The following is a 27,898-nucleotide window of genomic DNA, read 5'->3' as shown; positions in this document are numbered from 1 at the left end:
TACAGGGAGTACCAGTACCAGATCAATGGGAGGCTTTAAACAGGGAGTACCAGATCAATGTGCAGAGGTATTTGAGGTAGATGTGTTATGGTTTGGGGTTATATCTGTTCTACAAAATATATGTATATCTGAACTCTCTGCAATGCTCCACCCTCCTTAACATACCCTGGGGGTGGTCACAAATGGCAGCCTATTCCCTATGTAGTGCACTACTGTTGACCAGGGCCCATACCTATTCCCTATATAATGCAGTGTATAGGGAATACCAGAATAGGGTGCCATTTGGGATGTGGTGATGGTGTAATGGGAGCGGTTTTCCTTGGGTCTTTCCAGTCGACAGGTGCCTGGGTAGCAGCAGGTAAGCAGCTGAAGTCAGTGAGTTATGTCAGTAGCATAGTGATTCAGGAGGGCTAATCCTCTGTATCCTCAGACCTCACGCCCACTGCTCTTAATTACCAACAGGTTGGGAGAGGCAGCAACAACACACACGACATCAGTAACCCACGCCTGAGAGAGGAAGAACGCACTACAGAGAAGAGGGGGACTGCTCACAGAAACAAGTACAGGTACATAAAAAAAATTGACAGATTATTTGAGTAGCAAATGTTTTCTGATGATATGGATTTGGTTGAGTCTGAGTATTTACTTGATGATTTTTTATTTTATTTATTTTATTTCACCTTTATTTAACCAGGTAGGCCAGCTGAGAACAAGTTTTCATTTACAACTGCGACCTGGCAAAGATAAAGCAAAGCAGTGCGACAAAAACAACAGAGTTACACATGGAATAAACAAACGTACAGTCAATAACACAATATGAGGATAACGCCTCATGTCACGCCAACTGTTTTTTTCACATAAGGATGTTTTGATATGTTTGTGCTATCGTTTGAGTAGCAAATGCTTTTCTAGAGGTGATGATAGTTCCTCTGGTGATGATAGTTCCTCTGGTGATGATAGTTCCTCTGGAGATGATAGTTCCTCTGGTGATGATAGTTCCTCTGGAGATGATAGTTCCTCTGGAGATGATAGTTCCTCTGGTGATGATAGTTCCTCTGGTGATGATAGTTCCTCTGGTGATGATAGTTCCTCTGGAGATGATAGCTCCTCTGGTGATGATCGTTCCTCTGCTGATGATAGTTCCTCTGGTGATGATAGTTCCTCTGGAGATGATAGCTCCTCTGGTGATGATAGCTCCTCTGGTGATGATCGTTCCTCTGGTGATGATCGTTCCTCTGGTGATGATCGTTCCTCTGCTGATGATAGTTCCTCTGGAGATGATAGTTCCTCTGGTGATGATCGTTCCTCTGCTGATGATAGTTCCTCTGCTGATGATAGTTCCTCTGGAGATGATAGTTCCTCTGGTGATGATAGTTCTTCTGGTGATGATAGTTCCTCTGGTGATGATAGTTCCTCTGCTGATGATAGTTCCTCTGCTGATGATAGTTCCTCTGGAGATGATAGTTCCTCTGGTGATGATAGTTCTTCTGGTGATGATAGTTCCTCTGGTGATGATAGTTCCTCTGGTGATGATAGTTCCTCTGGAGATGATAGTTCCTCTGGAGATGATAGTTCCTCTGGTGATGATAGTTCCTCTGGTGATGATAGTTCCTCTGGTGATGATAGTTCCTCTGGAGATGATAGCTCCTCTGGTGATGATCGTTCCTCTGCTGATGATAGTTCCTCTGGTGATGATAGTTCCTCTGGAGATGATAGTTCCTCTGGTGATGATCGTTCCTCTGGTGATGATCGTTCCTCTGGTGATGATCGTTCCTCTGCTGATGATAGTTCCTCTGGAGATGATAGTTCCTCTGGTGATGATCGTTCCTCTGCTGATGATCGTTCCTCTGCTGATGATAGTTCCTCTGGAGATGATAGTTCCTCTGGTGATGATCGTTCCTCTGGTGATGATAGTTCCTCTGGTGATGATAGTTCCTCTGGAGATGATAGTTCCTCTGGTGATGATTGTTCCTCTGCTGATGATAGTTCCTCTGGTGATGATAGTTCCTCTGGTGATGATAGTTTCTCTGGTGATGATAGTTCCTCTGGTGATGATAGTTCCTCTGGTGATGATAGTTCCTCTGGAGATGATAGTTCCTCATATTACCCTTCATTGTTAGGATAGTATATAGTAGAAGTAACCACTAGTTTTCATCTTGCTTCTTTTGGGCAACTGTGACTTATTGAACCCTTGTGCATCAATCAATGTCCTGTGTATGGCACTGTTGTCTTCTGGGGATTATGACCTGTCATAGCGTTATGTGTTTGGTGCTTCTCCTCATGTGTTTCTCATATTTTTCCCTCACCTTTGCATGATGGCCATAATAGGTCTACAAGTGTTAAACAATATGGAAAGTGTTTCCCCACTCTGGGATTATCCAACAATATTTGCTGAATAGGTTATTAATTTAAAACAGGATAGATAGGCCTACTTAAAAAAACATCTTTTGAAAAACTAAACATTTCCAGTGATGCAGTTTAACTATGGAAACAGACGATTATATTGTACAATGTAAGTCTACTGTCATTGAACTTTCCATTGTCTCGCCCTTCGTGCGTTTTAAAAACAAGTTAATAAGCTTAACCGGCATCTGTCTGTTTAGGTCTCCAGCCTGGTCATTAGTCCAGCGCCATTTGAAGCTAGAAGGGCAGCCATAGAATCAAAACAAGTAGTGCTAAAATGGGTACAACCCCTCAAACCAAAGTTTGACTGCATCCTCATGAATACACTTTTAAAATGGCTGCCAGTCCACCCATTGTGGCATCATTGACTTGAATGAGGACATTCATTCTACTCATTATGGTTCTGTGGAGCAGACATTCCCATTCAAATGAACATCTCGTGGTGGGTACATCGGTGGCCATATTGGTGTACCATTAGGAATGTTGGATCAATCAAAGCTTCTCACATCCGGGCCAATATTCATAAAGCAATCTAGGATCAGGTCCCGCCTGTTCACATAGGCCTAATCTTATTCATTATGATCTTAAAGGCAAAACTGATCTTAGATCAGTACTCTATCCTGAGACGTTTTATGAATACGGGCCAAGAATTCTGCGCCACATAAAAATGCATTATTTGCAACAATGACTGTTTTCAGCTGTTTGGCCATGCCTCAAATCACACTCTTTTATATATGCCCAATAAAGTGCTCTACTTTTGACCAGAGATAAGTAGTGCACTATATAAAGAATAGGGTTATTTTCCTTTCTAGTAATTCTAATTCTACAGTAGCAGCCATACTGGGGTTGATATCAGCTGTGGTGGTGGGAGGGGCTTAGTTGTGATGATGCTTTAGCCTCCTCACAACACCTGTCTGCTTAAGGAGGGTTTACTGGAGTGTGTGTGTGTTTGCATTCTTTCTTTCGTACGGCAGTGTGTGTGCATGCATGCGTGCATGCTTGCTTTCTGCCTTGCGTGCGTGTGTTTTCCGTCCCCTTCGGCCAATAGGAGAGGAGCATCAGGTGTTGACGCCTGAGAGAGTCAGACGTGGTACCTTATAATCCTTAATCCTCTACCCCCAGACTTCCCTCTCCTAGATTGTGTAACAGAATCTACCGATATAGAAAGGAAAAAGCGTAAGAGTCTGGGATTTCTGGGAATCAAGAGGAGAATCTGTTTTGGTCTCTGATCCAATCCTGTCTAAATGTGACAGAGATACCAGGTAATTTATTTCAGGAGAGGCAATATAGCTCACTTGTCACCTTACCACTTGTCTCTCAGTACATTTACATTTTAGTCATTTATCAGACGCTCTTATCCAGAGCATTTCATTTCATGCATTTTTGTTTGTACTGTCCCCCCATGTGAATCAAACCCACAACCCTGGCGTTGCACACACCATGCTGGCGCGTTGCAAACACCATGCTCTACCAACTGAGCCACAGGGAAGACAGTACCAGACCTCAACACTGTATGCTAGTTACTGGAACAGCTGGAGTCCAGTTTACAATGATTGACAATAGTAGACTGTTGAAAACTGACATCTCTCCTTCCTCCAATCCTCCACTCTCCTCCTCTTACTTCTCTTCCTCTCCCTACTCCTCATCTCTCCCTACACCTCATCTTCCTCCTCTCTCCCTCCTCCTCTCCCTACTCCTCATCTCTCCTTCTCCCCCAGTGACCAGAAGAGTAGCAGGAGGATGTCCTGTCTGGATGAGGTTCCTTTTAAGACCCTTCTGGGATCTCTGGAGGGGCCCAGGGAAGAGGTGGAGCTGATCACTGGCCCAGACATCACTGTCCCAGACTATCTCACCATACTGCAGGAGACAGAGGTGTGTGTGTGTAAGAGATTAAGGATAGAATACACATCACCACCATTCACTTGTATCACTCCACATTATCACTAATCATTGCAAGGAGCTGTTTAGTATGATATGAACAACCCAGACCCCATGCTGTTCACTTTGACACTCTACCATTAACACCTACTTAACACCTACTTACTTCCTTAAGAAATCCTTAGGCACTGACAATTTAGACACGTACTTACTTAAGTGTGCTGCATCTATCATTGCTGGTTCTGTGACACACCTTTCTAATCTAACATTAAGCACAGGAAATATCCCTAAGGTGTGGAAAGCAGCTTTTGTTCTTCCATTACATAAGGGAGGTGTCGGTAGTGATTTGGATAACTATCGACCCATCTATAGGCTCCCTTGTCTGGCAAAGATCCTAGAATCTATAGTCAACAAACAGTTACAATCTTTTCTTTCTGCTAACAGTATTCTTAGCACCAATCAATCTGGTTTTAGATCTAAACACAGTACCACATCGGCCACTATGCTTGTTGTAAATGAAATTGCAAATGCCTTAGATGATCGAAAGCACTGTGCTGCGTTGTTTGTAGATTTGTCAAAAGCCTTTGACACTGTAGACCATGCTATCCTTTTGAGTAAGCTGTCATCTATAGGACTGGGCACTGATGCCTGCCGATGGTTTTATGACTATCTTAAAGATAGAACTCAGGCCGTCATGGTCGACGGGGTCAAGTCTGACCCCCTACAGTTACTTAAAGGGGTCCCTCAGGGTTCAATAATTGGCCCACTATTGTTCTCACTTTATATAAAAAAATGTAAAATGTAAATGTAAATATAAACAACATTGGTGATGATGTCAGATATTGTAAATTCCATTTATATGCAGATGACACAGTGATGTACTCTATTGCTCCAACAGCGGACCAAGCTTTAATGCAGTTGGAGTCTGATTTTAGGATACTACAGGGGTCTCTTTTACAGCTTAAACTTGTTTTAAACGCTAAGAAAACAAATGTCATGTTTTTCTCTAGGTCTAAACTCTCAGTTAGAAACACTTGTAATCACTAGCTTGGATGGTACTCAAATCAAACAGGTCTCTGCATATAAATACTTAGGGGTATGGTTAGATGATAGGCTTTCTTTTAAAAAACATGTTACTGAATTGGGGAAAAAGCTCAAATTCAAGATAGGGTTCCTTTACAGAAACAAGGCTTGTCTGTCCTCCGTAAATAGAAAACAAATTGTGCAGGCTTCTTTTATGTCCGTTTTAGATGATGCTGATATTATCTATATGCATGCATCGGCAAACACATTAAAACCACTGGATGCTATTTACCATTGTGCACTCAGGTTTATCACGGGTGATAGTTACAAAACTCATCACTGTATCCCATATCAACATGTGGGTTGGGCCTCTCTATCTGTGAGGCGAGAGCAACATGCTCTCTTGTTTATTTATAAAGCACTTCTTTTAAAACTACCTCCATATATATCATCATTAATTTCCACTAGATATACTAATTTTAAAACCAGATCCACAGAGTTGGGTAGGACTGCCTTCAGTTCCTTTGCACCTTATTTATGGAACAAACTGCAGATCCAACTTAAGTTAGACACTGGTGTCCCTTGCCCATTTAAAAAATGTTATGGAGGATCAATATGATGTTGTCTGTGATTGTTTCTGTTGAATTGTGTCTTTGTTTTGTATGTTTGAAATGTTCTTGTCTGTATGCCTAAAACTGTACATGTCAACATGTTTACACAGGGCACAGCCGTAAAAGAGATCCAGGTCTCAGTCTGTATTCCCTGTTAAAATAAAGATTTAAAAATAAATAAATTAAAAAAAACGTAAAATATCTCTCTGCCAGTTCTGTCAGTTCAGTGATTATGACAGGATGAGGTGAGATGTATAAAAAACTAAATCTCTAATAGGACATAGGCTTTGTGGCTATCATTTATTTATTTGTTGATGACACTAGAAAGCTTTAATGCCATTCTACACATGGTTGGAACATCAACACAGACAGAACATAACACTCAAAATACAACACAGACAGAACATAACACTCAAAATACAACACAGACAGAACATAACACTCAAAATACAACACAGACAGAACACAACACTCAAAATTCAACACAGACAGAACATAACACTCAAAATACAACACAGACAGAACATAACACTCAAAATACAACACAGACAGAACATAACACTCAAAATACAACACAGACAGAACATAACACTCAAAATACAACACAGACAGAACATAACACTCAAAATACAACACAGACAGAACATAACACTCAAAATACAACACAGACAGAACACAACACTCAAAATACAACACAGACAGAACACAACACTCAAAATTCAACACCGACAGAACATAACACTCAAAATACAACACAGATATATAACGGGGTGTTTTAATCACGCTGTTTTCCAATGTTGTCTTTTACTGGGTAGAAGTTAAACTCATGGGAAAATGGCTGACGTCTCCTGCTCTTCTCTTAGTGTAATTAGGACTATTATGATACTGGGTGACCTTTGACCCCGTCCACTGCTACACCGCCAAACCTAAATCCCACAGTGACCACCGACATTGTCCATACAGTCAATGTTTGTGCATTTAACAGAGAAGGGAAAATATCTTGCTTCGGTTTAGTTGTCAAAACCTCGGCCAAGCTTTCTCCTTAATCGTGTTAGGGTTCGAGTAAGGTTTGTTTCCAAATTCACAGTGGCCTCAACACACAGAGTGTGTACAGTGTTCTCCCTACATAGCTTTGCAGTTTGAAGCTATAACATAGCTAAATACTGGGGCCAAAAAAACTCTGCTGGGATTTTTTTATCAATACCTTTACGACATGGCCTTTATATAATTAATAAAACATCATCAACAATGGTGGTTTCCTGGTCCCAGTTCTGTTTGTGCTATACTCACCTACTTCTATGGTCATTGGCAAGTCAGTATAAACAGATTTGGGAACAGGCTAATTTGTGGAAGTATTTGGTTGGATTTGAATTATCATTTCATAGGTATTGTCCTAAAAACAAATAGTCTATTAACTTCTGCCTTTGCAATGCATATAGTATGTACATTAGAAGGCATTGTAGACCTTAACGTTTCTCCAACTTCTCTCGAAGCCCCAATACTGCAAGTCTCTTTATTCTTCCAGCTTGTGGGAGACAGACCATGCATCCCAAATGGCACCCTATTCACTATATAGTGCACTACTTTTGATGGGAGCTCTATTGGCCCCGGTGAAGAGTATTATACTATATAGGGAACAGACAGCCACCTGCAACACATACATCATCTCCTCATTGTTAATATTACCCTGAAGCCATAGTCAGCGGTTTAGAATCTGATAAACCCAATGTGATTATTATAGGAGCCTGATGTCGAGATTTCATTTTCACCTCCTCTGATCTGGAGAGTTGAGTTTGACAGTCTCATCCATCTAAAGCCAACAGAACCTAGCTTCTGTCTCAAATGGGACCCTATTTCATATGTAGTGCAGGGAATATAAAGGGAACAGGGGTGCTATTTGGAAAGAACTTCTAGTCTGGGCTGAAGCAGGCACCTTTGTATAATTCTGAAAACACACGCACAAGCACACACACGCACACACACACCTCTATAGGGATCAATTCATTCATCTTGTTAACAGAGAGAACAGCTTCAATCTGATGTGTGGTGTCGTGGTTTCGTGGTTTTTGGCATCACATGCAAGGATATTTCCTACAGTCTGGGAAATTGATGGGAAGGCAAACAAAGCCATAAATGTAGACAAAAAGGTGGAAAATTCATAGTAAAACATTTGCTGTGTTGCGTCCTTGGCCTTATTGGATCCTTCCTTCCTCACTTCCTTCCCTTAATCACATGATATTGGAGAAGTGTGAGCCAAGTGAAAGACCAAATCGCTAAGGGAAAGCCGAGTGGGTGTTAGACATTGGCGGTGGGTGAGTCGATGAGTTGCGTGACACACCTTAACAATGTGAAGCGCTTTGAGGGAAGAAGGAAGCATTTGCTAGAATGACTGCTTACCTGATTAATTGCTTGATTGATTGTTTGATTGGTTCGCCATTTGATTGGTTGGTATTCAAAAATATGTTAGTGACATAACATGATTAAATGGTTCTCTTAAAGTACACTCCATTCATCCATCCACCCCATCAACCAACAACCACTTACCAACCCATCTTCACCTCTGTCAACAGTACATGTTCAGCTTGGAGAACTGGGTGCTCCAGGGCCTCCAGGGAGGTTACCCCAGCCAGCCCCAACCCCCTGGCCCCAGATCCCCATCCGAGGTGCTCCCCTCCAGCCCACCCTACTGGCACCTCTTCAGCAGCCCCCAGGAGAGCCGCCTGGCCAGCCGCCACAGCTCTGACTTCTGGGAGCCCAACCCCCGCCAGCGCTCCCACAGCCTGAACCCAGTTGACATGCGCACCCGGGTCAAGTTTGTCATCTCCGACTCCGAGGAGGAAGAGGAGTGCTCTTCGTCGGAGTCTGGTTCAGGGTACAGGTCGGATCAGCGTGTTCCTGGGGTGAGGAACCCACTGCAGACCTGCACCCCTAACGTCCTGAACCTACCTGGCTCTCAGAGTGGTCTGGTGACCTACCAGCGTAGGAAGAACCTCCGCCAGTACTCGCTGTCCGTTCTCGAGACCTCCAGAGAGTGTAGCCAGGGGACCCCCTGCCCCCCAGGAGGACCCAAGCCGCTGTCCTCCTCATCCCTACCCAGACACCCATTGACCAGGGCCAACACAGAGAATGTCCCCTCCATCAGACACCACAAGCCAACCCATCCGGTACGGACATGACCTCCTATTAGGAGAAATATAGTAGAGAAATGGTATTGAAGGCTCAGAATCAAATCAAATCAAATTGTAGTTGTCACATGCACCAAATACAACAGGTGTAAACCTTACAGTGAAATGTTTACTTACAAGCCCTTAACCAACAATGCAGTTTTAATAAAAAAAGTAAAAAATTATTAAAGAGCAGCAGTAAAATAACAGTTGCGAGGCTATATACAGGGGGTACCAGTACAGAGTCAATCTGTGGGGGCACCGGTTAGTCGAGGTAATTGAGGTAATATGTACATGTAGTACATGTACATAAAGTGACTATGCATAGATCAATTGGTATTGTTAGATAGTTAAAGGGATAGTTCACCAAAATGACAAAATTATATGTATTTCCTTGCCCTGAAAGCGGTCTACAATCCATACTTTGAATTGGTTTACCTAGCCACTGTCACCAACGTTAGTTAACTTCTGTAGCTGTACACCATCATGAATATCGACACACGCAAAAACCAGAGTCTCTTTGGATAAAAGTGTCCGTTTTACATTATTGTTGCCTAGTTATGGTCCAACTGAGAAGCTCAATATTATCTAGCACAGTAGACTATTCTATTCATCAATCCCCTTGTTTTATATTAGTAGGAATGGGTTCAGTTACCCCCGGGTATGCCTCTATCAATAAGTAGGAATGTTTTCCCATTTCTTAAAAGAACATTTTCTCTAGGCTGTGTAGTTCAAGGCCTCACTTCCTAGTTCCCATGTGCTGTCTTTAAAAACTAAAGCACCAAACCAGATGTCCTCAGTGGGCAGTGTGACGGTTCTCTAACTGGCTCTGCCTCGGAGCAGCATGGGCCTGGAAAAAGATGAGGGAGGTATTTAAACCCCCACACTAAGTATCAGACGTATTCTAATGCCAACCACAGCTCAACAAGCTCATGTGGGATTTGCTCAACTTGGACTCCAGATACAGTAGATATGTTGACTGGAAATATGCTAGATTGTATTTCAGATGAACTTGAAACTTTTAGATATATTTGTAAAATACATTTTTACAAAAAACAAATGAAATTCATATTTTTGTAAAGCAAATTGTATATAGTATGTTAGTTGATAGAGAAAACAGATCCTCCTGAGTATAAAGGTTTTTTCCCAATTCACATTTCTCAAATGTTTTGAGGGATGTGTGCTCTAAATATAGCTAGCGTAAAGTCTGTCCTTGGAATCGTCTCAAGTTATTATTAGTTCATCAGGATTAGCGAGTGGAATTACTCAGGGAAATGTATTTCTCAGCAAACCAGTGTTTCAAGGTTAGCCAGCCGTGTACGTTTCGGTGCTGTCATACACTATAAATGTTGCACTCATGTTGCGTGAACGTTGCCAGTTCCACGCACAGGCTGTCAGTCAGGTTGTCAATCTACAGGCAACTAGAGAGGCATTAGTCAGGCTGGGGTTTCAGGCTAACCCTCTCCCTTTATGAGGTTGGTTATCTTTCACAAACTCCCCACCTCCCCTCCCCCTCACTCTCTCTCACACTCTCTCCTCTGCTCTTCCCCCATGTGTGCAGTCCCTGAGTCCGTATTTCTGCCTGCCGGCCCTTCCCTCGGTGACCTCACGACCCCTGGGTTCCCACGCCGCGTCAGTGCTGGACTCGGTGGAGCTGCTGTCCGCGCTGAGCCCCGAGGAGAGAGAGCTGCTGCAAGCCATCACTGAAAGGGGCTATCCGCTCCGCACCGCCATCATCGCCCTGCAGAAGACCGGCCAGCAGAGCCCAGAACAGGTCCGTCTCAAAACACAGTCACAAACATTTCATAGACATGAATTTGACCAGTTTCTAGAATGAAAGTTTCTCTGACCAAGATGGCCATCATGTAGTTGTGTCGCCGGGATGCCAATGTCCATTCTAGTGCTCTGTTTAATTCTGTGGTCAGCACAACGCTATGGACATTTAGCAGAGGCTTTTATCCACAGCAATATGTGTTTTTACATGACATCATTGACACACCGCACAGAGTGATATGATGATGTAGCAGCCAATTGTGTTCGAGCCTAATAAGACATTGTCATAAAATGTAGTTGAAACAGAGCTCTCTCCGATCCTGCCAGCCACATCTTCTAGTCTCTCTCTCTGTTCTCTTTTTCAATAACAGAGGTGCATAAAGATGGCGACCCCCATGTACTTGCCACAAATCCTTGCTTTGCTAAGTTTGCCGTATTGTACATTGCGCTCCATGACTCTTTTTTAATGTTCGTCAGTAGAGTATACATGATCCCAATTTTAGCTTCAGGACGCCGGCAATTAAAAAAACGAAAAAGTAGATTGTGCTGATTTATTGGCACATTGAACCATGTCGTGCGCCGTAGTTAAAAAAAACTATCTGTGGATCGTGCTAAAAAGTCATATCTGAATTCTGCCATCTTGTCACGGTCGTCAAAAGGACTAGACCAAAGTGCAGCGTGTGTGTCGTTCCACATTTTATTTTCAGCGTGAAACTATGCGATACATACAAAATAAACTGAAAGAACAAAAACAACAAACCGTGACACAGGGGTGAAACATACACTACTCAAAAACAATCTCCCACAAACCCAGGTGGAAAACCCTACTTAACGTCTCAGGGCCACGTGGGACGCTACCGTCCCACCTGCGGGACACACTATTCAATAGCCAGTGAAATAGCATGGCGCGAAATACAAAACAGCAAAAATCTCATAATTTTATTTTCTCAAACAATCAACTATTTTACACCATTTTAAAGATAAACTTCTCGTTAATCTAACCACATTGTCCAATTTCAAAAAGGCTTTATGGCGAAAGCATAAAATTAGATTATGTTAGGACATAAACTTCACAAGAAAAACCACACAGCCATTTTCCAAGCAAGGACATGCATCACAAAAACCAAAAATACAGCTAAAATATTCACTAACCTTTGATGATCTTCATCAGATGGCACTCATAGGACTTCATGTTACACAATACATGTATGTTTTGCTCGATAAAGTTCATATTTATATCCAAAAAACCCATTTTACATTGGCGCATGATGTTCAGAAAATGTATTCCCACCAAAACCCCCGGTGAATGTGCACATCAATTTACAAAAATACTCATCATAAACGTTGATAAAACTTTACAATAGTTATTAAAAGAATTATAGATATACTTCTCTTTAATGCAACCGCTGTGTCAGATTTGAAAATAGCTTTACGGAGAAAGCACATTTTTCAATATTCTGAGTACAAAGCTCGCCATCAAAGCAAGCTATACAGATACCCGCCAAGTTCTGGGGTCAACTAAACTCAGAATTAGTATTATAAATATTCTCTTACCTTTGCTGATCTTCGTCAGAATGCACTCCCAGGACTGCTACTTCCACAAGAAATGTTCTTTTTGTTCGAAATACTCCATATTTATGTCCAAATACCTCCGTTTTGTTTGTGCGTTCAGATCACTATCCAAAGGCATAACGCGCAAGCGTAAATCCAGACACGAAAAGTCAAATAGTTACATTACCGTTTGTAGAAACATGTCAAACGTTGTTTACAATCAATCCTTAGGGTCTTTTTAACCTAAAACGTCGATAATATTCCAACCGGACAATAGCGTATTCATTCAAGAAGAAAAAGAAGGAACGGTGCGCTGGCGGGCTCGTGCATCACCAAGTCCTTTGTCCATAGGCAGTCCACTCATTGACTGAGCTCCTATTTTCTGCCCAGTAACAGGAGAAGGGTGAAACACGTTTCTAAAGGCTGTTGACAGCAAATGGAAGCCTTAGGAAGTGCAACGTGACCCCACAGACACTGTAGTTTTGATAGGGATTCAAAAGAAGAACTACAATTCTCAGATTTCCCACTTCCTGGTTGGATTTTCCTCAGGTTTTTGCCTGCCATATGAGTTCTGTTATACTCACAGACATCATTCAAACAGTTTTAGAAACTTCAGAGTGTTTTCTATCCAAATCTACTATTAATATGCAACTATTTGACTCTGGGCTTGAGTATTAGGCAGTTTACTCTGGGCACGCTTTTCATCCGAAAATGAAAATACTGCCCCCTATACCTTAAAAAGTTAAGTATGATCTCCAATTAGAGACAACGAGGACCAGCTGCCTCTAATTGGAGATCATCCCAAAGAAAACCCAACATAGAAATACAAAACTAGAACCTGACAACATAGAAATAGAAAACATAGAATAGAACAAAGAACTACAAATCTCAAATGCCCACCCAAATCACACCCTGACCTAACCAAAATAGAGAAACAAAACATCTCTCTCAGGTCAGGGCATGACACATCTTTATGCACCTTCGCCATTCAATTCAATAAGATTTATCATCATGAAATAAATAAGGAAATATTGCCAATGCACAATAGATGTATATCTTTGTCTTATTAACCTTTTAAAAATATTTTTTCAGTTATACTCAGTAAAAGTTATTTAAAGTACAAATTTGATCTCTTTGGTCTCTGGAGTCTCTCTCTCCGTCGTGTCCTCTCCTAGGCTGTTTTTCTTTTACATAACTCAAATATGTGTAATAAGATTTATCTCTCTTCAACATCTGATTTGCAACTTTTGTTTACACTATCCTTACACTTGCCTTGGATGTGGTGTGGCCAAAGCCACATTCCTGCTTCAAATTTTTGGCCAGCTATTAGCATACCATAAATACCATTGTATATAGACAAACAAAATAAGTATAGCAATTCAAAGTATACAGGCGCTTGTCATCTGAACCATATTGCACGTAATGTTGCACACTTGATTAATGCAACGATTCACAAATGAGTGGACATTTTAAAAACCTTTCATTTTTTATTTGGCTTACAGAATAAAAAGGTAATTAAGGTAATTTTTGCTGGGACATGTGGCATCAAAGCCATTGTATTTCCACCATACATTCTATGCTTTACACAGAACATGTAAAAAGGGGTATGTGTTGTAGATGTTTCCCACATTACCATCAGACTTGGCTTGGGAAAGAGACGGACTCTAATACACAACAGCAGTATGTGTCCTGGAACTAGTATGTGTAGTCAGACTAGTGTAAAGAGGCCCTTAGCTCAGGCTTAGCGGTCCTGTCTAAGTAAAGAGAGCAGATCACTAAACATCCCTAATCCTCTGCTGCTTCAACAGACTGGAGACGTGCTTCAAAGACTCCACCATATCCCTTTATCCCCTGGACGTCTCTGTGTTATTCTGTTCCAAGCCAACCAAGTCTGATATCCCTAATGCTGCATCACACCTGGGTTCACATACGATTTGAAATCTTTCAAATAGTAACAGCGTTTGCTTTAGCCTACCTGGAATGCCAGATGGGCGGGGATTGTACTTTTGTGACTATTCTATTGGTTCCATTGCACCAAGCAAACTCAATCAAGTCCAGCTAAAGTATTTGGAATAGTATGTCAACCTAGCTCTGTGCTTCATATTGTAACGGTACAATAAGTTCCGAAATGTTAAATCGCAAGGAATGTATTGCTCAAGACCCGTGTTATGAAATGTAATGTCATGTAATATTTTTAATTGTGTATACACTGTAACTGCCTTAATGTTGCTGGACCCCAGGAAAAGTAGCTGCTGCCTTGGAAGGAACTAATGGGGATCCTTAATAAATACAAATACATACAACCAAAAGCCCCAGGTTTGTGTAATTTGCTACAGTGCCACATTTCTGAGCACTGAGTCCACGTAGCCGGACATGCTGCCAGCACACTCAACTTTTCCCCATCTGACAGTGTGCATCTACCTCAGTTGGCTTTGGTGTTTAACAGCAGAGCAGAACATATGGTTTTAGCTCCCCGCAGCCCGGCTCGTATTTGATGCCATTTGCCTATGAAGAGGGAGAGAGGAGGAGGGTAAAAAAACAACGTTGTAAAAATAGATACCAGATACTCCAAAGTTTCCACAACCTGCTCAGTATTATGTGTTCTCAGCAGAGTCATATATAGTTTCAGGGGCTGCCTCTGGCTCCTCTCTCTCAGGGGCTGCCTCTGGCTCCTCTCTCTCTCTCTCTCTCTCTCTCTCTCTCAGGGGCTGCCTCTGGCTCCTCTCTCTCTCTCTCTCTCTCTCTCTCTCTCTCAGGGGCTGCCTCTGGCTCCTATCTCTCTCTCAGGGGCTGCCTCTGGCTCCTCTCTCTCTCCCAGGGGCTGCCTCTGGCTCCTCTCTCTCTCTCACTCAGGGGCTGCCTCTGGCTCCTCTCTCTCTCTCTCTCTCTCTCTCAGGGGCTGCCTCTGGCTCCTCTCTCTCTCTCACTCAGGGGCTGCCTCTGGCTCCTCTCTCTCTCTCTCTCTCTCTCTCAGGGGCTGCCTCTGGCTCCTCTCTCTCTCTCACTCAGGGGCTGCCTCTGGCTCCTCTCACTCTCGCAGCTGGAGAGTTACATTAACAGGGATCAACTCTTTAATCAATTACCTATTTAATCAGTGTAATCCCCTGTCCTCTCTCTCCCTCCCAGCTCAACATGTTAAAGCAGGGCCATGGGTCACGCTGCTCTCACACATATTACCTTTCACCATGCTGATCTCAGATCAGTTCTTCTCCTTTTCAGAGTGATGTCATTAGCACAAGAATGGCCTATCAGATTATTGTTATATATAATGTGTCAATGGAATCACCTAATGTGTCTTCCTCATCCTTGTGTGTGTGTGTGTGTGTGTGTGTGTGTGTGTGTGTGTGTGTGTGTGTGTGTGTGTGTGTGTGTGTGTGTGTGTGTGTGTGTGTGTGTGTGTGTGTGTGTGTGTGTGTGTGTGTGTGTGTGTGTGTGTGTGTGTGTGTGTGTGTGTGTGTGTGTGTGTGTGTGTGTGTGTGTGTGTGTGTGTGAGAGAGAGAGTGTGACCAAGTTGTCACACAGAAATATGATCTGATTTTATAATAATCTGTTAAAGATACTGCTGTGTTAGGCGTAATTGGACTGTTGCCATAATAACACACATATTGATATAGAACACCACAGAGCACAGTGGCAGATTCACAATAACCACATCAGTTAATATTCAGTTACACTGAAACATTTACCCTTTTCACACTACCAATCTGTACTGCACTGACATGGTTACACATCCACCATAGTTACTGAAGCCGTGCTGGAAAGGACAATATGAAAATCAAATATCCAAGTCAGTTGAGGTCAGTGATGGTGTGGAGCAGGTATTCTTCGAATCACCTTGTCAACCATGTTTGTGGCTGCTTTGTGTCTAATGCTCGTCTCTTGAATATATTTGGCTTTCAGACTGCTGTTGAGTGCAGAGACAGACAGTTACCCAGGCAACTGTTTACCTGCTAACTGACAGTAATGCTATTAGTCGTAGTAATCTGTGGTGTTGTGGTTGTTGTGTGCAGATCCTGCGCTATCTGGTGGCCTGTGACAGACTGTGTGAGCGGGGCTACGACGAGGCTCAGGTGGAGGAGGCCCTGGAGATGTTCCAAAACTGTGAGACTAAGGTAAACATCATAGATTATTCATTTATTTATCTTGGTATTCTCTGTTTACCTCACAGCTTTCCTCTAATGAACAACAAATCAATTTGAATTGAATTGTACTGCTGGATTTAAAGGAATAGTTCACCCAAAATACAAATGACATATTGGCTTCTTTACCTTCCGAATGCTAAAAAGTAAGCAATTGGAGACCGTGGCCAGGTAAACAAAACCAAAGCACGGAGTGTTGTCTTACCTTGTCCATAAACTGCTAAAAGGGTAAGAAAATCAACATGTCCTTTGGGTGAACTATCCCTTTAACTGTAAAAGCTGCTCTATCATCTGATGGTATCTCCTCTCTCTCTCCCCTCAGGCTGAGGAGTTTCTTCACCTGCTGGCTCAGTTCAATGAGATGGGCTTCCAGCAGAACGCTATCAAAGAGGTTCTGTTAGTCCACGAGAACCACCGCGAGAGGGCCCTGGAAGAGCTGATGATGCGTGTGGCATGACAGGGTCAATGTCTGCTCCCACGAAAAATACATTGTAGGAGACATACATGCACCAACACAAACACAGTTCCTGTTTACTTGCCTGTTTACTACAAACAATTATGTTAGCTAATGTATCATATTAAAGGGATAGTTTACTCAAACTATATTTTACTATTTGGTTCATTAGTCCACTGTTAATACAATCCCCCAAAATTGTGTATGTCATCAGTCAAGTCTTCAAGACTGAGCAATATCAGTCCAGAGCAAAAATGATGATGATGATGAGTTTTCAGTGAACTATCCCTTTTAATGATATGTCATTTGCAAATTGCAATTTGCATGTTGAAACACTGTTGATTGACTGGAGCACACTAAAACTACACATTCTAGCAAATCAGGAAATGAACAGTGGCCTTCTAGGAAAAGTAAAACTTAAACAATACAATTTACAGACAATCAATTTATTACATTGTTTTATTACATTTCAGGTTTTGACAATGTTTGATGTGATTTGCCCATTGTCAATTTTCTTTGTCAATTTCAAGTGTCACAGCATTTGTCATGTAGTATTTTGAACTTAAGTTCGATCTGTAATTAAATCAAATCCAGTAGACTATGGTTACATGCCAAATGGCACCCTATTCCCTTTATAGTGCACTACTCTTCACCAGGGCCCATAGGCTCTGTTTAAACGTAGTGCACTATATAGGGAATAGAGTACCATTTGGGATGCAGACTGTGTTACTGGTAAGTCATTATCTGTATTTGTAGGGTGTGTGTATGGGGTAAAAGATCGAAACCTGAAAGAAGCTTGTAAATGTTTTTCTATATGGCAGATTGTCTGATATGACCCACTTGAAGTTGTACATACTGTAACTTGCACTTGAAAATGTATTGAATGTATTTTGTATTCATTTGATTTGTTTTTGCCTATGATACAAAACTATTGTGTACAGATCAAATGCGTATGAGAATTGAGATTTCTGTTTTCAGATGTTACAAAAAAAAACATTTCTGATGAATCAAAATTCAATATACTTGTAATATCATACTCATGTCTCATGGTACCCACATCATATTAGGTCTTAATATATGTGGGATACACTTCCACATTTTTGCCATGCTTTCTCCGCTGACGACGGACGGACGGGCGGGGTTACCACAATACAGGTTTGTTATTTGACTATCAAAGCCACGGCAGAACTTAGATGGGAGCAGCGAAGCAAAGGGAAGAGTCGGCGTCTATTAAAGATGTGTATCTTCTGTTGATGGACCGGGAGAGCTTTAGAGGTCCTCTATATTTGGTCAAGAGAGCATTTCTTTTATCACTTTGCTATTAATGAACTTCCCTCATAGACTGTTAACAGACTGTAGACCAGTGGTGGCTGGTGGCACTTTAAATGGGGAGGACAGTCTGATAGTAATGGCTGGAACTGAATATATGGAATGGTCTTAAACACATCAAACACCAGGTTTCCATTTGTTTGATTCCATTCATTATTATGAGCCGTCCTCCCTCACCAGTCTCCACTGCTGTAGGCTAAATAATGAGGGAAAGAACCATTCTTATATCATCAAGGGAGATTTTTGCCTGTTAACTGTTGGGGAAATGAATGGTTATATAATTTGATAAGTGGAAAAATCTGCACATCATTAGCAACATTCCTCACCCATTAACACATTATTTGAACAGTGTTTTATTTGATCATTAAAAAGACAATTATTTCATATATCTTCTGCCAAAGACAATCTGTTCATTTGAATTCTCCTATCATCCTGTATTTACACAGGTGTTCCCATGGAGAATACAAATCTCTCCTTCAAGGGATACCTGTCCCGAGACGGCAGCAAACATGCACTCGTTACAGAAATGTTTTATTGTACAGCGTGAACACTGCCAGGCTTATCTTACCCTGTTCTCTAGCAACGAATGCCTTGGGGACCTGAGCCTGGGTTATAAATGGTTTGTTTGTTGTAAAAACAGGAAAGGATTTCAGTCTTTACGTACATTACTGAACATGTGTTTGGCTTTCATGGAAAGAGCTCTCTGATAGGGCTGTGTCAACTCAATGTAATGAATCACTTGATTATAGTACACTTTACTTGGATACAGAGTCAAATTACCCAGAAGGCTACTTGAGGCAACACATTTATTTTTTATTTTACCTTTATTTAACTAGGCAAGTCAGTTAAGAACAAATTCTTATTTTCAATGACGGCCTAAGAACAGAACGACAGGGGCAGAACGACAGATTTGTACCTTGTCAGCTCAGGGATTTGATCTTGCAACCTTTACGGTTACTAGTCCAACACTCTAACCACTAGGCTACGCTGCCGTTCTCAAGAACTATATGCTGCATTCATGACATGTGGAAACTAGGAAACTGATATTTCCCACTTGGAAAGTATCCAAATCAACCAATAAGTTAATTAATTTTAACTCAGAGGTTCCGAGTTTCCAACTTGTCATGAATGAAGCAAACTTTAATGTTTACAAATTACTGTTGTCTCTGACATTTACATCTTTAGCTCATTTGTTGATTTGTAGAGAGAGACCGCAAGAGTACATTCAGAACGGCACAACGCTGTGTAATATTCAGATAGAAATATGCTATGAAGAACAAACATGCCTCTCTGACATGTAGAAAAAGGAATCGTCAGCTATATTCATGACATTTCTTTCTGCAACGTTTCACGTTTGCCTACTAAAAGTGGCTTAAGTAACATACTAAACCTATTCACAAGAAGTCAGTCAAAGCATTCTAGTTCATTGTCCTGTTGTTGGATTGTCAGGAGATATTAAAAGACTAAACTTATTCACAGGAAGTCAGTCAAAGCATTGTAGCAGAGAGTCTCTGCGTCTGTGGTCGATCCGATTCCCAAACTCCAGCCCGTCCGTCAACACCTCAGTGTTTCCCACAGTCTTGGCCTTGGGCAGTCTCATGAGAAACGTGTACATGGAGCCGATTCGCCCGAAGCCCTTGGTCTCTCTCTTGGTTTTCCATCTGTACTCCTCCACGGCGAACTCCGTCGTCCTCATGCGGTTGAGGGTAAACACTGAGTCCCCTCTTACTACCGATGTGAACAGGGCTCCTTTACTGTTTGCGTATTGCCCCGGCAAGGCTGTCCACTGACCCGTAGTCAGGTTGTAGCAGTCCATCACACACATCAGGAAGTCTTCGCAGGGCCCGTTGCGCATGACATACAAATTGTCCCTGTGGCCCACCATGCAGTGGCCATAGCTCTGGTCACGGACTAGCGTGGTGACCAGGACCCATTGGTCCCTCTCAGGGACGTACTCGTGGATCTCCGTAACGCCCTTGGGTTTCCAGAGGCAGATGAAGATGCGGCTCATGGCTTTGGTGGAGGCCACGTTGGCGGCTCTGCAGGGGAGATTAGCGGCGCAGCGCCAGGTGGCCGTGGAGACACTGTACTTCTCCACCAATGCCATGGACTTCCGGTCGAACTCCCCACCGATGGCGTAGAGGCAGCCTTCGTGGCCCACTAACGTAAAGTTGTAGCGTGGCTGCTGGGGACTCGAAATAGTGGACCAGGAGTCACTCTCTGGGTCGTAGCAGAAGCCAGAGTCCACAACTTTCTTGCTGACGTCGTGGACGCCTCCTATAATGTACAGCTTGTTGTCTAGCACGGTCACACCTGCCATAGTGGTGCTTGTGTTTAAGGGTAGGTGACTCAGCACCTTCCATTCTCTATCTTCGTCATCCAGGTAGCAGACCGTCCTCTGACAGTCTTGGACCTGCTCGACGGTAGGAGAGTGGCTGCAGACTGTGACATACCGACTGGGGATGAGAGACTCAACGTACTCCACTAGGTCTTCTGGTAAGGTGCTCACAACATCCTCCTTCAGGTCCGAGTACATGTCTTTAATGAATAAAGCAGCTTGATGGGAGAGATCCCATAAACCGTAGGTCGCGGCCATGTGGTACATCAACAAGCAGTTCTCTGAGTTGATGATATTGGTCAGGTGCTTTGTCACAGACTCCACCTGTAGAAAGGTGGCACACTCTATGGCTTCCACGATCTCGTCACCACCCAGGATGGGGCGATCCCCGTCCAGGACCCGGAGCGCCAACACAAATCCCCGGGCGCTCAGTCCTTGCAGATGGACCTCATCCTGTTGGCATTCCCGCATTCCCGACTGGAAGAGAGCTCGGAAGTACTCACAGTGCTGCTCGAGTAGGGCTTTGTTCACCACAAAAACGCTCCCGTCAACTCTCACTTTCAGGCTGTCCATCCCTGAGTCCAAAGGCTTGCCGAGGGCAGGTTTGTCACTGTCGGTCCCTGAGCCAGGGCAGCTGCTTGGCTCCATCGCCTCAACTGAAGTGTTCAAACAGCACATTTGCATTTGTCAAGAGTGACGAAGTGCTGAGTCAGATCAAAATATCTCATGTCCTAGCATGACATTTTATCCATGATGATATTTCCTTTAGGTACAGTAGCAGCTAGACCGAATCCCCCCCTTTCCTTTCCTCTGTGCAGAGCAGATGCACTTGACAGGGTATCCACTGTTTGTATTGCTATTCACAGCTACGAGAATAGCAGAGGCTATAGATAGCAGTTAGGCAACGTGTGGCACAGTTATAATACATTATGGTGACATGCAGCCAGAGGGGAATCTAGTGTTGACCTGCTGGAAAGCGGAGATGGGTCAGATGGGAGCGGGTGGGCGAATGGATGGGCACAGCAGTACAGTTATGCTGATGATTTATTGGTCTTTGTCTGTGAGGCTGACAGGTTGTGCCAGCGGAAAATATCAGAACTCTTGGCCTTGGAGCGGTTGGGCAAAGGTGAGAGACAACAATAGATTGTTCCCCGAGGTCACATTTGTTATACGACACTATTATTCCAAACAGTTAAATTCTTAGTAACCTTGTCTGTTAGGGATCTGTTGCACATGACAACAGCATGCTACCAGTCCTTGTTCCAATACAGCCGTGGCACCTGTGCAAATATTTACATGCACATGGACGGATTCACCTACTGTAGTATAAATCGTTCACCCCCTATGTAAATGTTTACACACAAGGCTTCATAATTACTCCTCTCTGTCCTCCACACAAACCCCTATACAAACAGGGGCGCTCTTCCAACAGAGGCCAGAGACCACCTTTGTCACCAATGTAGAGAATGAAGAGGAAGTGGAGTTCTCATTCATTAAAGGGTAAAGGGGGAAACCAAGTCCAGTATGTCAAAAGGTACCTTTTCTTTGTTCTTTCTATTGAAATATGTCAGATTTGAATCTATTACACAAGCAATTACTTTAACATGTGCAAAGTATTAACTGTGAAGTTATGTGATTATCTGTGAAGGGAAATATGCTGCATGAAGACAACAGAATCATTCACTCACTGGATGCAATCCAACCATCTCAACTGACATAACCATTTTATTGATGTCCTTGTTTCTTGTCAATGAAGTTAGTTGGAGATGAGAAAGGCCTACCTGTCACGAAACACTTGGATAGCAGGAGGGGTGATGTCAGGCGCAGGAGACTGACGTCCGTGAAACACACGTTTAATCAAGCCTTGAAAAAATTTCGCAATAAGGCATGGTGCACAATAATACAAAAGGAGAACAGATCCAAAAATACTAAGGGACGGGACGCAGCCCGGCGCCACCTTCTGTGGACGTTGTGACACTACCTTGCCAAATCATATCTGACTGCATGTAGAATAACTATGAGACCTCACCTCAGTTCCCTTAAATGGAGTTTGGAGGTAAATCATGTGCGTAAGCACTAGCGGTTCTGGGGGGGGGGGGGGGCAGTGCCCCTGTGACAACAATTTTGGACCCCCTTGTGGGCCCCCTAAATGTGGAGTATGAAATCATTTTTACATAACTAATTTTTGCCATCTTTCTTTTTTTACATCCATTATTAGACAGTGGCAACGATGATGATAATGAACATGGTCTTTTGCCTGCTAATGCCTGCAATGCAGTGAAGAAAACGATATGACAACAATAACGTCTAATGTAACTGGCCCCTCTAACAGTACAACTGGCCCCAGCCAGTGTTAATGATACCGTTATAAACAATTCTATTATTTGGTTATGTTATGTTTTTTTTATTGTTAATAATATTCTGAATAATGCATGTGGGCACTGAATAAAGATCCTGTTACTTGGATCTGTTTTGGAAACTTGTGTTCCTGGGTTTTAGTCTAAAGATGTCACTGATGTTTGGGAAAGCAAGGAGTTGTAACTTCTCTGCCATCCCTGAGGGGGGACAACCTGAGGTCAATGTGGTCGTCCTTGGAGTGACGGGCTCAGGAAAATCAGGTGGCCCACCCATCTTTTTCCCTTTTCTCCTTCATATGCTATTGGATTGATTTAGTGTTTATTGTTAAAACATTAGTGATGTTTAGGTTGGTTTCATATTGTGTTCTGCCACTTAATATACACTGAGTAAACCAAACATTAGGAACTTGCCTTGATTTGTCATCCCTAGTATTTGTAGTGGAGTAGATCCCAGTTTTGTTTCAATTTTATTCTAGTTTCGATAGTCCCAGTTTTGATAGTTTGTTATTCATGAAAAGCAATCTACTTCTATCTGATATTTCATTGGAGTGTTTATATAAAAACAGGGTTCCCATGCCCCATTTGGGACACTAGATTGTACAGTGTGACAGACTGACAACAAAGAGCTTAATCTAAACAGGAAGTGAAGGATTCCCTTCTCTCTTTTCAGCATTGACTGTCAAATTTCTCACCAAGCGCTTCATCAGTGAATATGACCCCAATCTAGGTAAGCTTCCATTTGTTACCTTCTGAAATAAAATGCAATTGTCAAGAAATGTCCTTGTTAAATAAATAATTTAGGCTCTGTCCTAACATCCCCTCTAATACCATTTAGATTCACGCTGTGCATTGGGAATGCCTTTTATGGTAGGCTAGTATGGACATTAGAACACCTCTGTAATAGTTTGTGTACACTAACTATACAAGAATCGTCAGATGCACTTTCAGAGAAATGTACATTAAACTTGTTCATATTGATGTATGAATGACTGTATTGTGATGTTGGGTCAATGTTGTGACCTCCATGTTGTGTTCACTGCCATCTAGAGGATACTTACTCTTCTGAGGAGATGGTGGACCAACAGCCTGTCGTTGTGAAAGTTATAGACACAGCTGACCAGGTGGGAATAGTCTTTTTTGAAAGACTATACTACTGCCGTTGTGCCCTTGAGGCACTGAACTGCTCCAGGGGCGCTGCTCTGCCGCTGACACTGTGCCGCGGTTGGATAATGTGACAGAAGAAAAAAAGGTTTTCAGATTTGCATTGAACACAGAGACAGAGGATGATAGTGAGGAAAGATAGAGGTTGTGTCAAAGGGCAGTAGGTCGGATTCAAACCGGAAGACGTGTGTGCCGTAGGCTGGGGCATTACCATTACAAGAGCCGGGCCACAATGACAGAATTTCTGTGCAAATGGATACCGTTTGAAGATCTATTCTATTCTAAATAAATTGATACGTCTTCTAAAGCCATTGCCACTAATTGTTTTGAAGTGATGACCTTTTCCCCTTGTCTGTCTCTACCGTCAGGACGGCCCAGTGAACTGTGAGTGCTACCTCTCGTGGGCCAGTGCCTTCCTTGTGGTCTACAGCATAGACAATAGACGGAGCTTTGAGGGCTGCCAACAGTATCTGGAGGCCGTCACCGTCCACACCAAGGCCCTGCAGCCCAAGACCCCCATTATACTGCTGGGCAACAAGCTGGACATGGAGAGATACAGGTGTGTAGCGAATTGGTGGATGGAAGTCCGAGTGGGACTCAAACCTGCAACTACTCGTCTGTTAGTGTAATGTCTGAGACATTATACCAAGAGGTCCAAACGTCTTGATGAGATTCCGGTGTTATAGCTACTAAGCATTGCTGCAGGCGCTCAGAGCTCACTACTGGCTCATATCAGCATAGCCAGTAGCAGCAATACATACCACAGTAGTTAGACATGGAGAGATACCAGTGCAGAAGTCTTGCATGCCAAGATGTCTGTTTAAGACTGTTAGAGACACTGCTGGTGGACATTTAAGAGACAGGTGCATTTAATTAGAAATAGGCTTTCTGTACATGCACACTTCTCAATATAATCTGGTTCATCCCCACCAAGGCTGACCTGCGATTCAAACCCACACCACAACGACATAACATACTCCAAAAGCCAAGGCATGTCTTGGTCCGGGCCGACAGTGCTTCCAGGAGGAGTGATACCATCCGCAAAGTTCTGTTTTGGCCCATAGCCTCTCAAGTAACACCAAAGCGTTTTGCAGCTCTAGGCCTACTTCTGGTAGTCATCTGAAAGCCTGAAATGAAACATCATGTCAGTCCTACTCAATGTTAATGCACACCGCCATCACTGCTGCGTGTGTGGCAACCCAAGCCCTCTTAGCTGGTGTTTATGGAAAGACTCATGTTTATTGAAGAACTTAAAGTTGATTTGTGGCAAGCGTCCAACCACTTATATTTGTCTCCCAGTGTAAGATGTCTTCATGTTGCTATATTTAACCAAAACATATAACGTACATAAATGTATGAAGCAATAATGGCCAGCAGACTTATAGCCACTCCAACACAACTTCTTTTTTTCTTCTAGGTGTAAGACGTTATCATGTTGCTAGTAACAAGGCATGATGTGTAATTAAAAAAATTTGTGGGTCAACATTTCTTTGGTTCCATCAGGTGATGTCCTGACAACTGATAGACAGAAATGTTCTTGCAACGTTGCCCATGAAACTTGTCTAGAACATGAATATATTATTATTATTTCTCCACAATTTCGATCTTGTCTCATCACTACAACTCCCCAACCGGCTCGGGAGGCGAAGGTCGAGTCATGTGTCATCCGAAACATGGCTCGCCAAGCCGCGCTTCTTAACACCCGCCTGCTTAACCCGGAAGCCAGCTGCACCAATGTGTCAGAGGAAACACTGTTCAACTCACAACTATTGTCAGCTTGCAGGCACCCGGCCTGCCACAAGGAGTCGCTAGAGCACAATGAGCCAAATAAAGCTGTTTAAACTAAAGGGCTTGTTTTCTCTTTCTCCCTCTCTCTCTCCTGTTTCCTCTTTCTCTTTCTCCCTCTCTCTCTCATTCTCACTGTTATCACCTCTCTCTCTCACCCATCCTCACTCACTCACTCACTCATCGCTCTCTCGCTCTCCTTCTCTTCTCTCTCTCACTCTCTTCTCTCTCTCTCTTCACTCCCCATCACCCTGTCTCTCCCACTCTGTCTTTCAGGCAGGTGAGTAAGTTGGACGGCTCGGCCCTCGCCTCCCGTTTCAGCTGCCTGTTCTTCGAGCTGTCTGTCCAGCGGGTCTTCCATGAAGCCGTGAGGGAGGCCAGGTAGGCGGGTGGCAAAAGGAGCCCCCCGTTATGCCCCCTTTACATCAGTGTGGACAACAAGCCATTGTTCAGCCTTGCCCCCGTTCACCACCCCCTGCTACAAGGAGCTCCCAGTGCCCGCCACCGCCAAGCTGGTGACGGTCAAGTCGTCGCGGGCACAGAGCAAACGGCGGGCACCCACGCTGACGCTGCTCAAGGGCTTCAAGATCTTCCGATGAGTCGATGGAGAATGAGACCAGACTTAAAGACTGGAAATTTGAGACTTGTCTCAAACTTGTGCTCAAAGACTTGAGACTTATGCTCAAACCTTGAGACCTAACTTGGACTTGTGCCAGAGACTTGAGACTTAACTTGGACTTGTGCTCAGACTTAACTTGGACTTGTGCTCAGAGATTTGAGTCTGCCATAGTGGCTTACAATATGGACAAGTGAGAGAACTGTGAAATAGGTTATGAGAGACAATGGACTGTGTCAAATGTGAAAAGCAGAACAAAATGGAGTCAGAATAACATACAACCAAGCCATCAACATACTGTATGCAGCAGAAACTGTCATGATGGATATCACCATCACTAAGTTGGAGCGTGTACCAAAACATCATGATGACTTACTGCACCTTCAAGTGAAGAGAAGGAACAGTAATTATCAGAGCTCCTTGAGAGATGGACAGTAATGGACTGGTGTTTAAACTGTCATTGTGAATGTTGAATTTATATTGCCAAAGTTTTCAAAGTTTGTCTTGAAGTCAGTTACTGGGACAAAGTTATGTTAGTTGCCAAATGTATTGTGGTGATTGGAGTGCTTATGATGGTGATGGTATGTTCACTGTAGTGTAGATTGCTGACACTGCACATGTATTTTTATATACATTTTAATAAGCTTTAAAGGAAAACTAATTTGATCGAATGAAGACATTTTGTTAATGTTACATGTTTTAAGTTATTTAATGTTGCACATAAAGTAGCAAGTCAATCTTTGAGTTAAAGGCCCAGTGCAGTCAAAATTCAGTTTTTCTGTGTTTTATATTATATTGTACAACAGTTGATGAAACTAACACTGTAAAAGTGTGAAAAAATGTCATCAGTGTTATTTCCTGATAGTTGCTGGTTTGTAATCAGCAGGTTTGCATGGCCGGGAGTTTTGGCTTTCCATGGTGACATCACCATGCTATAATTGGTTCGTAGACAAATAACAAAGACAGTTCCAAACATCTCTGCCAATAACAGCTAGTTTTCACTTTTCCCCTCCCATCTCAGACCAGTCCCAGACAGTCTTAGCAAAATTCTTGCTTGAGAAATATGTTTTTGCTAAAAAGCATTTTTTGCCAATTTTAATGGAAATCTATTACAGTGAGGTACTTATTTGCTACCCAGTAATGATTTGATATTGTTATCAAAACAACTGCATTGGGGCTTCATATATACATCGATTTCACGAGTTGTGGGCACCCTCCTCAGGCTCATCAGTGTAACAACTGTTGCATTTTTTGTAACTTAAAACACATTTTTATACTATTGTATGCTAATGCCATCCCAACCAAAATTACAAAAC

General features: G+C 42.7%; 3 protein-coding genes across 3 annotated transcripts; 2 read left to right on the top strand and 1 right to left on the bottom strand.

Moving 5' to 3' along the window:
* The first annotated feature begins 303 nt into the window (after positions 1–303).
* Positions 304–18,713, top strand: ubap1lb (ubiquitin associated protein 1-like b). Its single transcript, XM_082969897.1, has 7 exons — positions 304–375; positions 463–566; positions 4,122–4,275; positions 8,486–9,079; positions 10,641–10,853; positions 16,414–16,515; positions 16,865–18,713. Exons 1-7 carry the CDS (start codon positions 304–306, stop codon positions 16,997–16,999), a joined length of 1,374 nt encoding a protein of 457 aa, XP_082826023.1. The 3' UTR covers positions 17,000–18,713.
* LOC106587704 (kelch repeat and BTB domain-containing protein 13) lies at positions 18,663–26,661 on the bottom strand. The gene has a single exon (XM_082969672.1). It carries the CDS (start codon positions 21,345–21,347, stop codon positions 19,809–19,811), a length of 1,539 nt encoding a protein of 512 aa, XP_082825798.1. The 5' UTR covers positions 21,348–26,661; the 3' UTR covers positions 18,663–19,808.
* LOC106587707 (ras-like protein family member 12) lies at positions 23,170–26,565 on the top strand. The gene is made up of 6 exons (XM_082969896.1): positions 23,170–23,281; positions 23,691–23,747; positions 24,068–24,141; positions 24,550–24,740; positions 26,243–26,347; positions 26,409–26,565. Exons 1-6 carry the CDS (start codon positions 23,170–23,172, stop codon positions 26,563–26,565), a joined length of 696 nt encoding a protein of 231 aa, XP_082826022.1.
* Positions 26,662–27,898: the final 1,237 nt, after the last annotated feature.

Source organism: Salmo salar, chromosome 26 (assembly GCF_965601325.2).
Source record: "Salmo salar chromosome 26, fSalSal1, whole genome shotgun sequence".
Taxonomy (NCBI): domain Eukaryota; kingdom Metazoa; phylum Chordata; class Actinopteri; order Salmoniformes; family Salmonidae; genus Salmo; species Salmo salar.
Note: the sequence above shows the minus strand (reverse complement) of the source record. Positions and strands in the feature narration are given on the sequence as shown.

Excerpts from the sequence above, each read along its gene's own strand:
- ubap1lb (XM_082969897.1), top strand. The coding sequence starts at position 304 with ATGGGAGCGGTTTTCCTTGGGTCTTTCCAGTCGACAGGTGCCTGGGTA. Across the intron at positions 567-4,121 it reads GCTCACAGAAACAAGTACAG|TGACCAGAAGAGTAGCAGGA; the intron begins GTACATAAAAAA and ends CTTCTCCCCCAG. Across the intron at positions 9,080-10,640 it reads ACCACAAGCCAACCCATCCG|TCCCTGAGTCCGTATTTCTG; the intron begins GTACGGACATGA and ends CCATGTGTGCAG.
- LOC106587704 (XM_082969672.1), bottom strand. The coding sequence starts at position 21,347 with ATGCAAATGTGCTGTTTGAACACTTCAGTTGAGGCGATGGAGCCAAGC.
- LOC106587707 (XM_082969896.1), top strand. The coding sequence starts at position 23,170 with ATGTCACTGATGTTTGGGAAAGCAAGGAGTTGTAACTTCTCTGCCATC. Across the intron at positions 23,282-23,690 it reads GACGGGCTCAGGAAAATCAG|CATTGACTGTCAAATTTCTC; the intron begins GTGGCCCACCCA and ends CTCTCTTTTCAG. Across the intron at positions 23,748-24,067 it reads TGAATATGACCCCAATCTAG|AGGATACTTACTCTTCTGAG; the intron begins GTAAGCTTCCAT and ends ACTGCCATCTAG.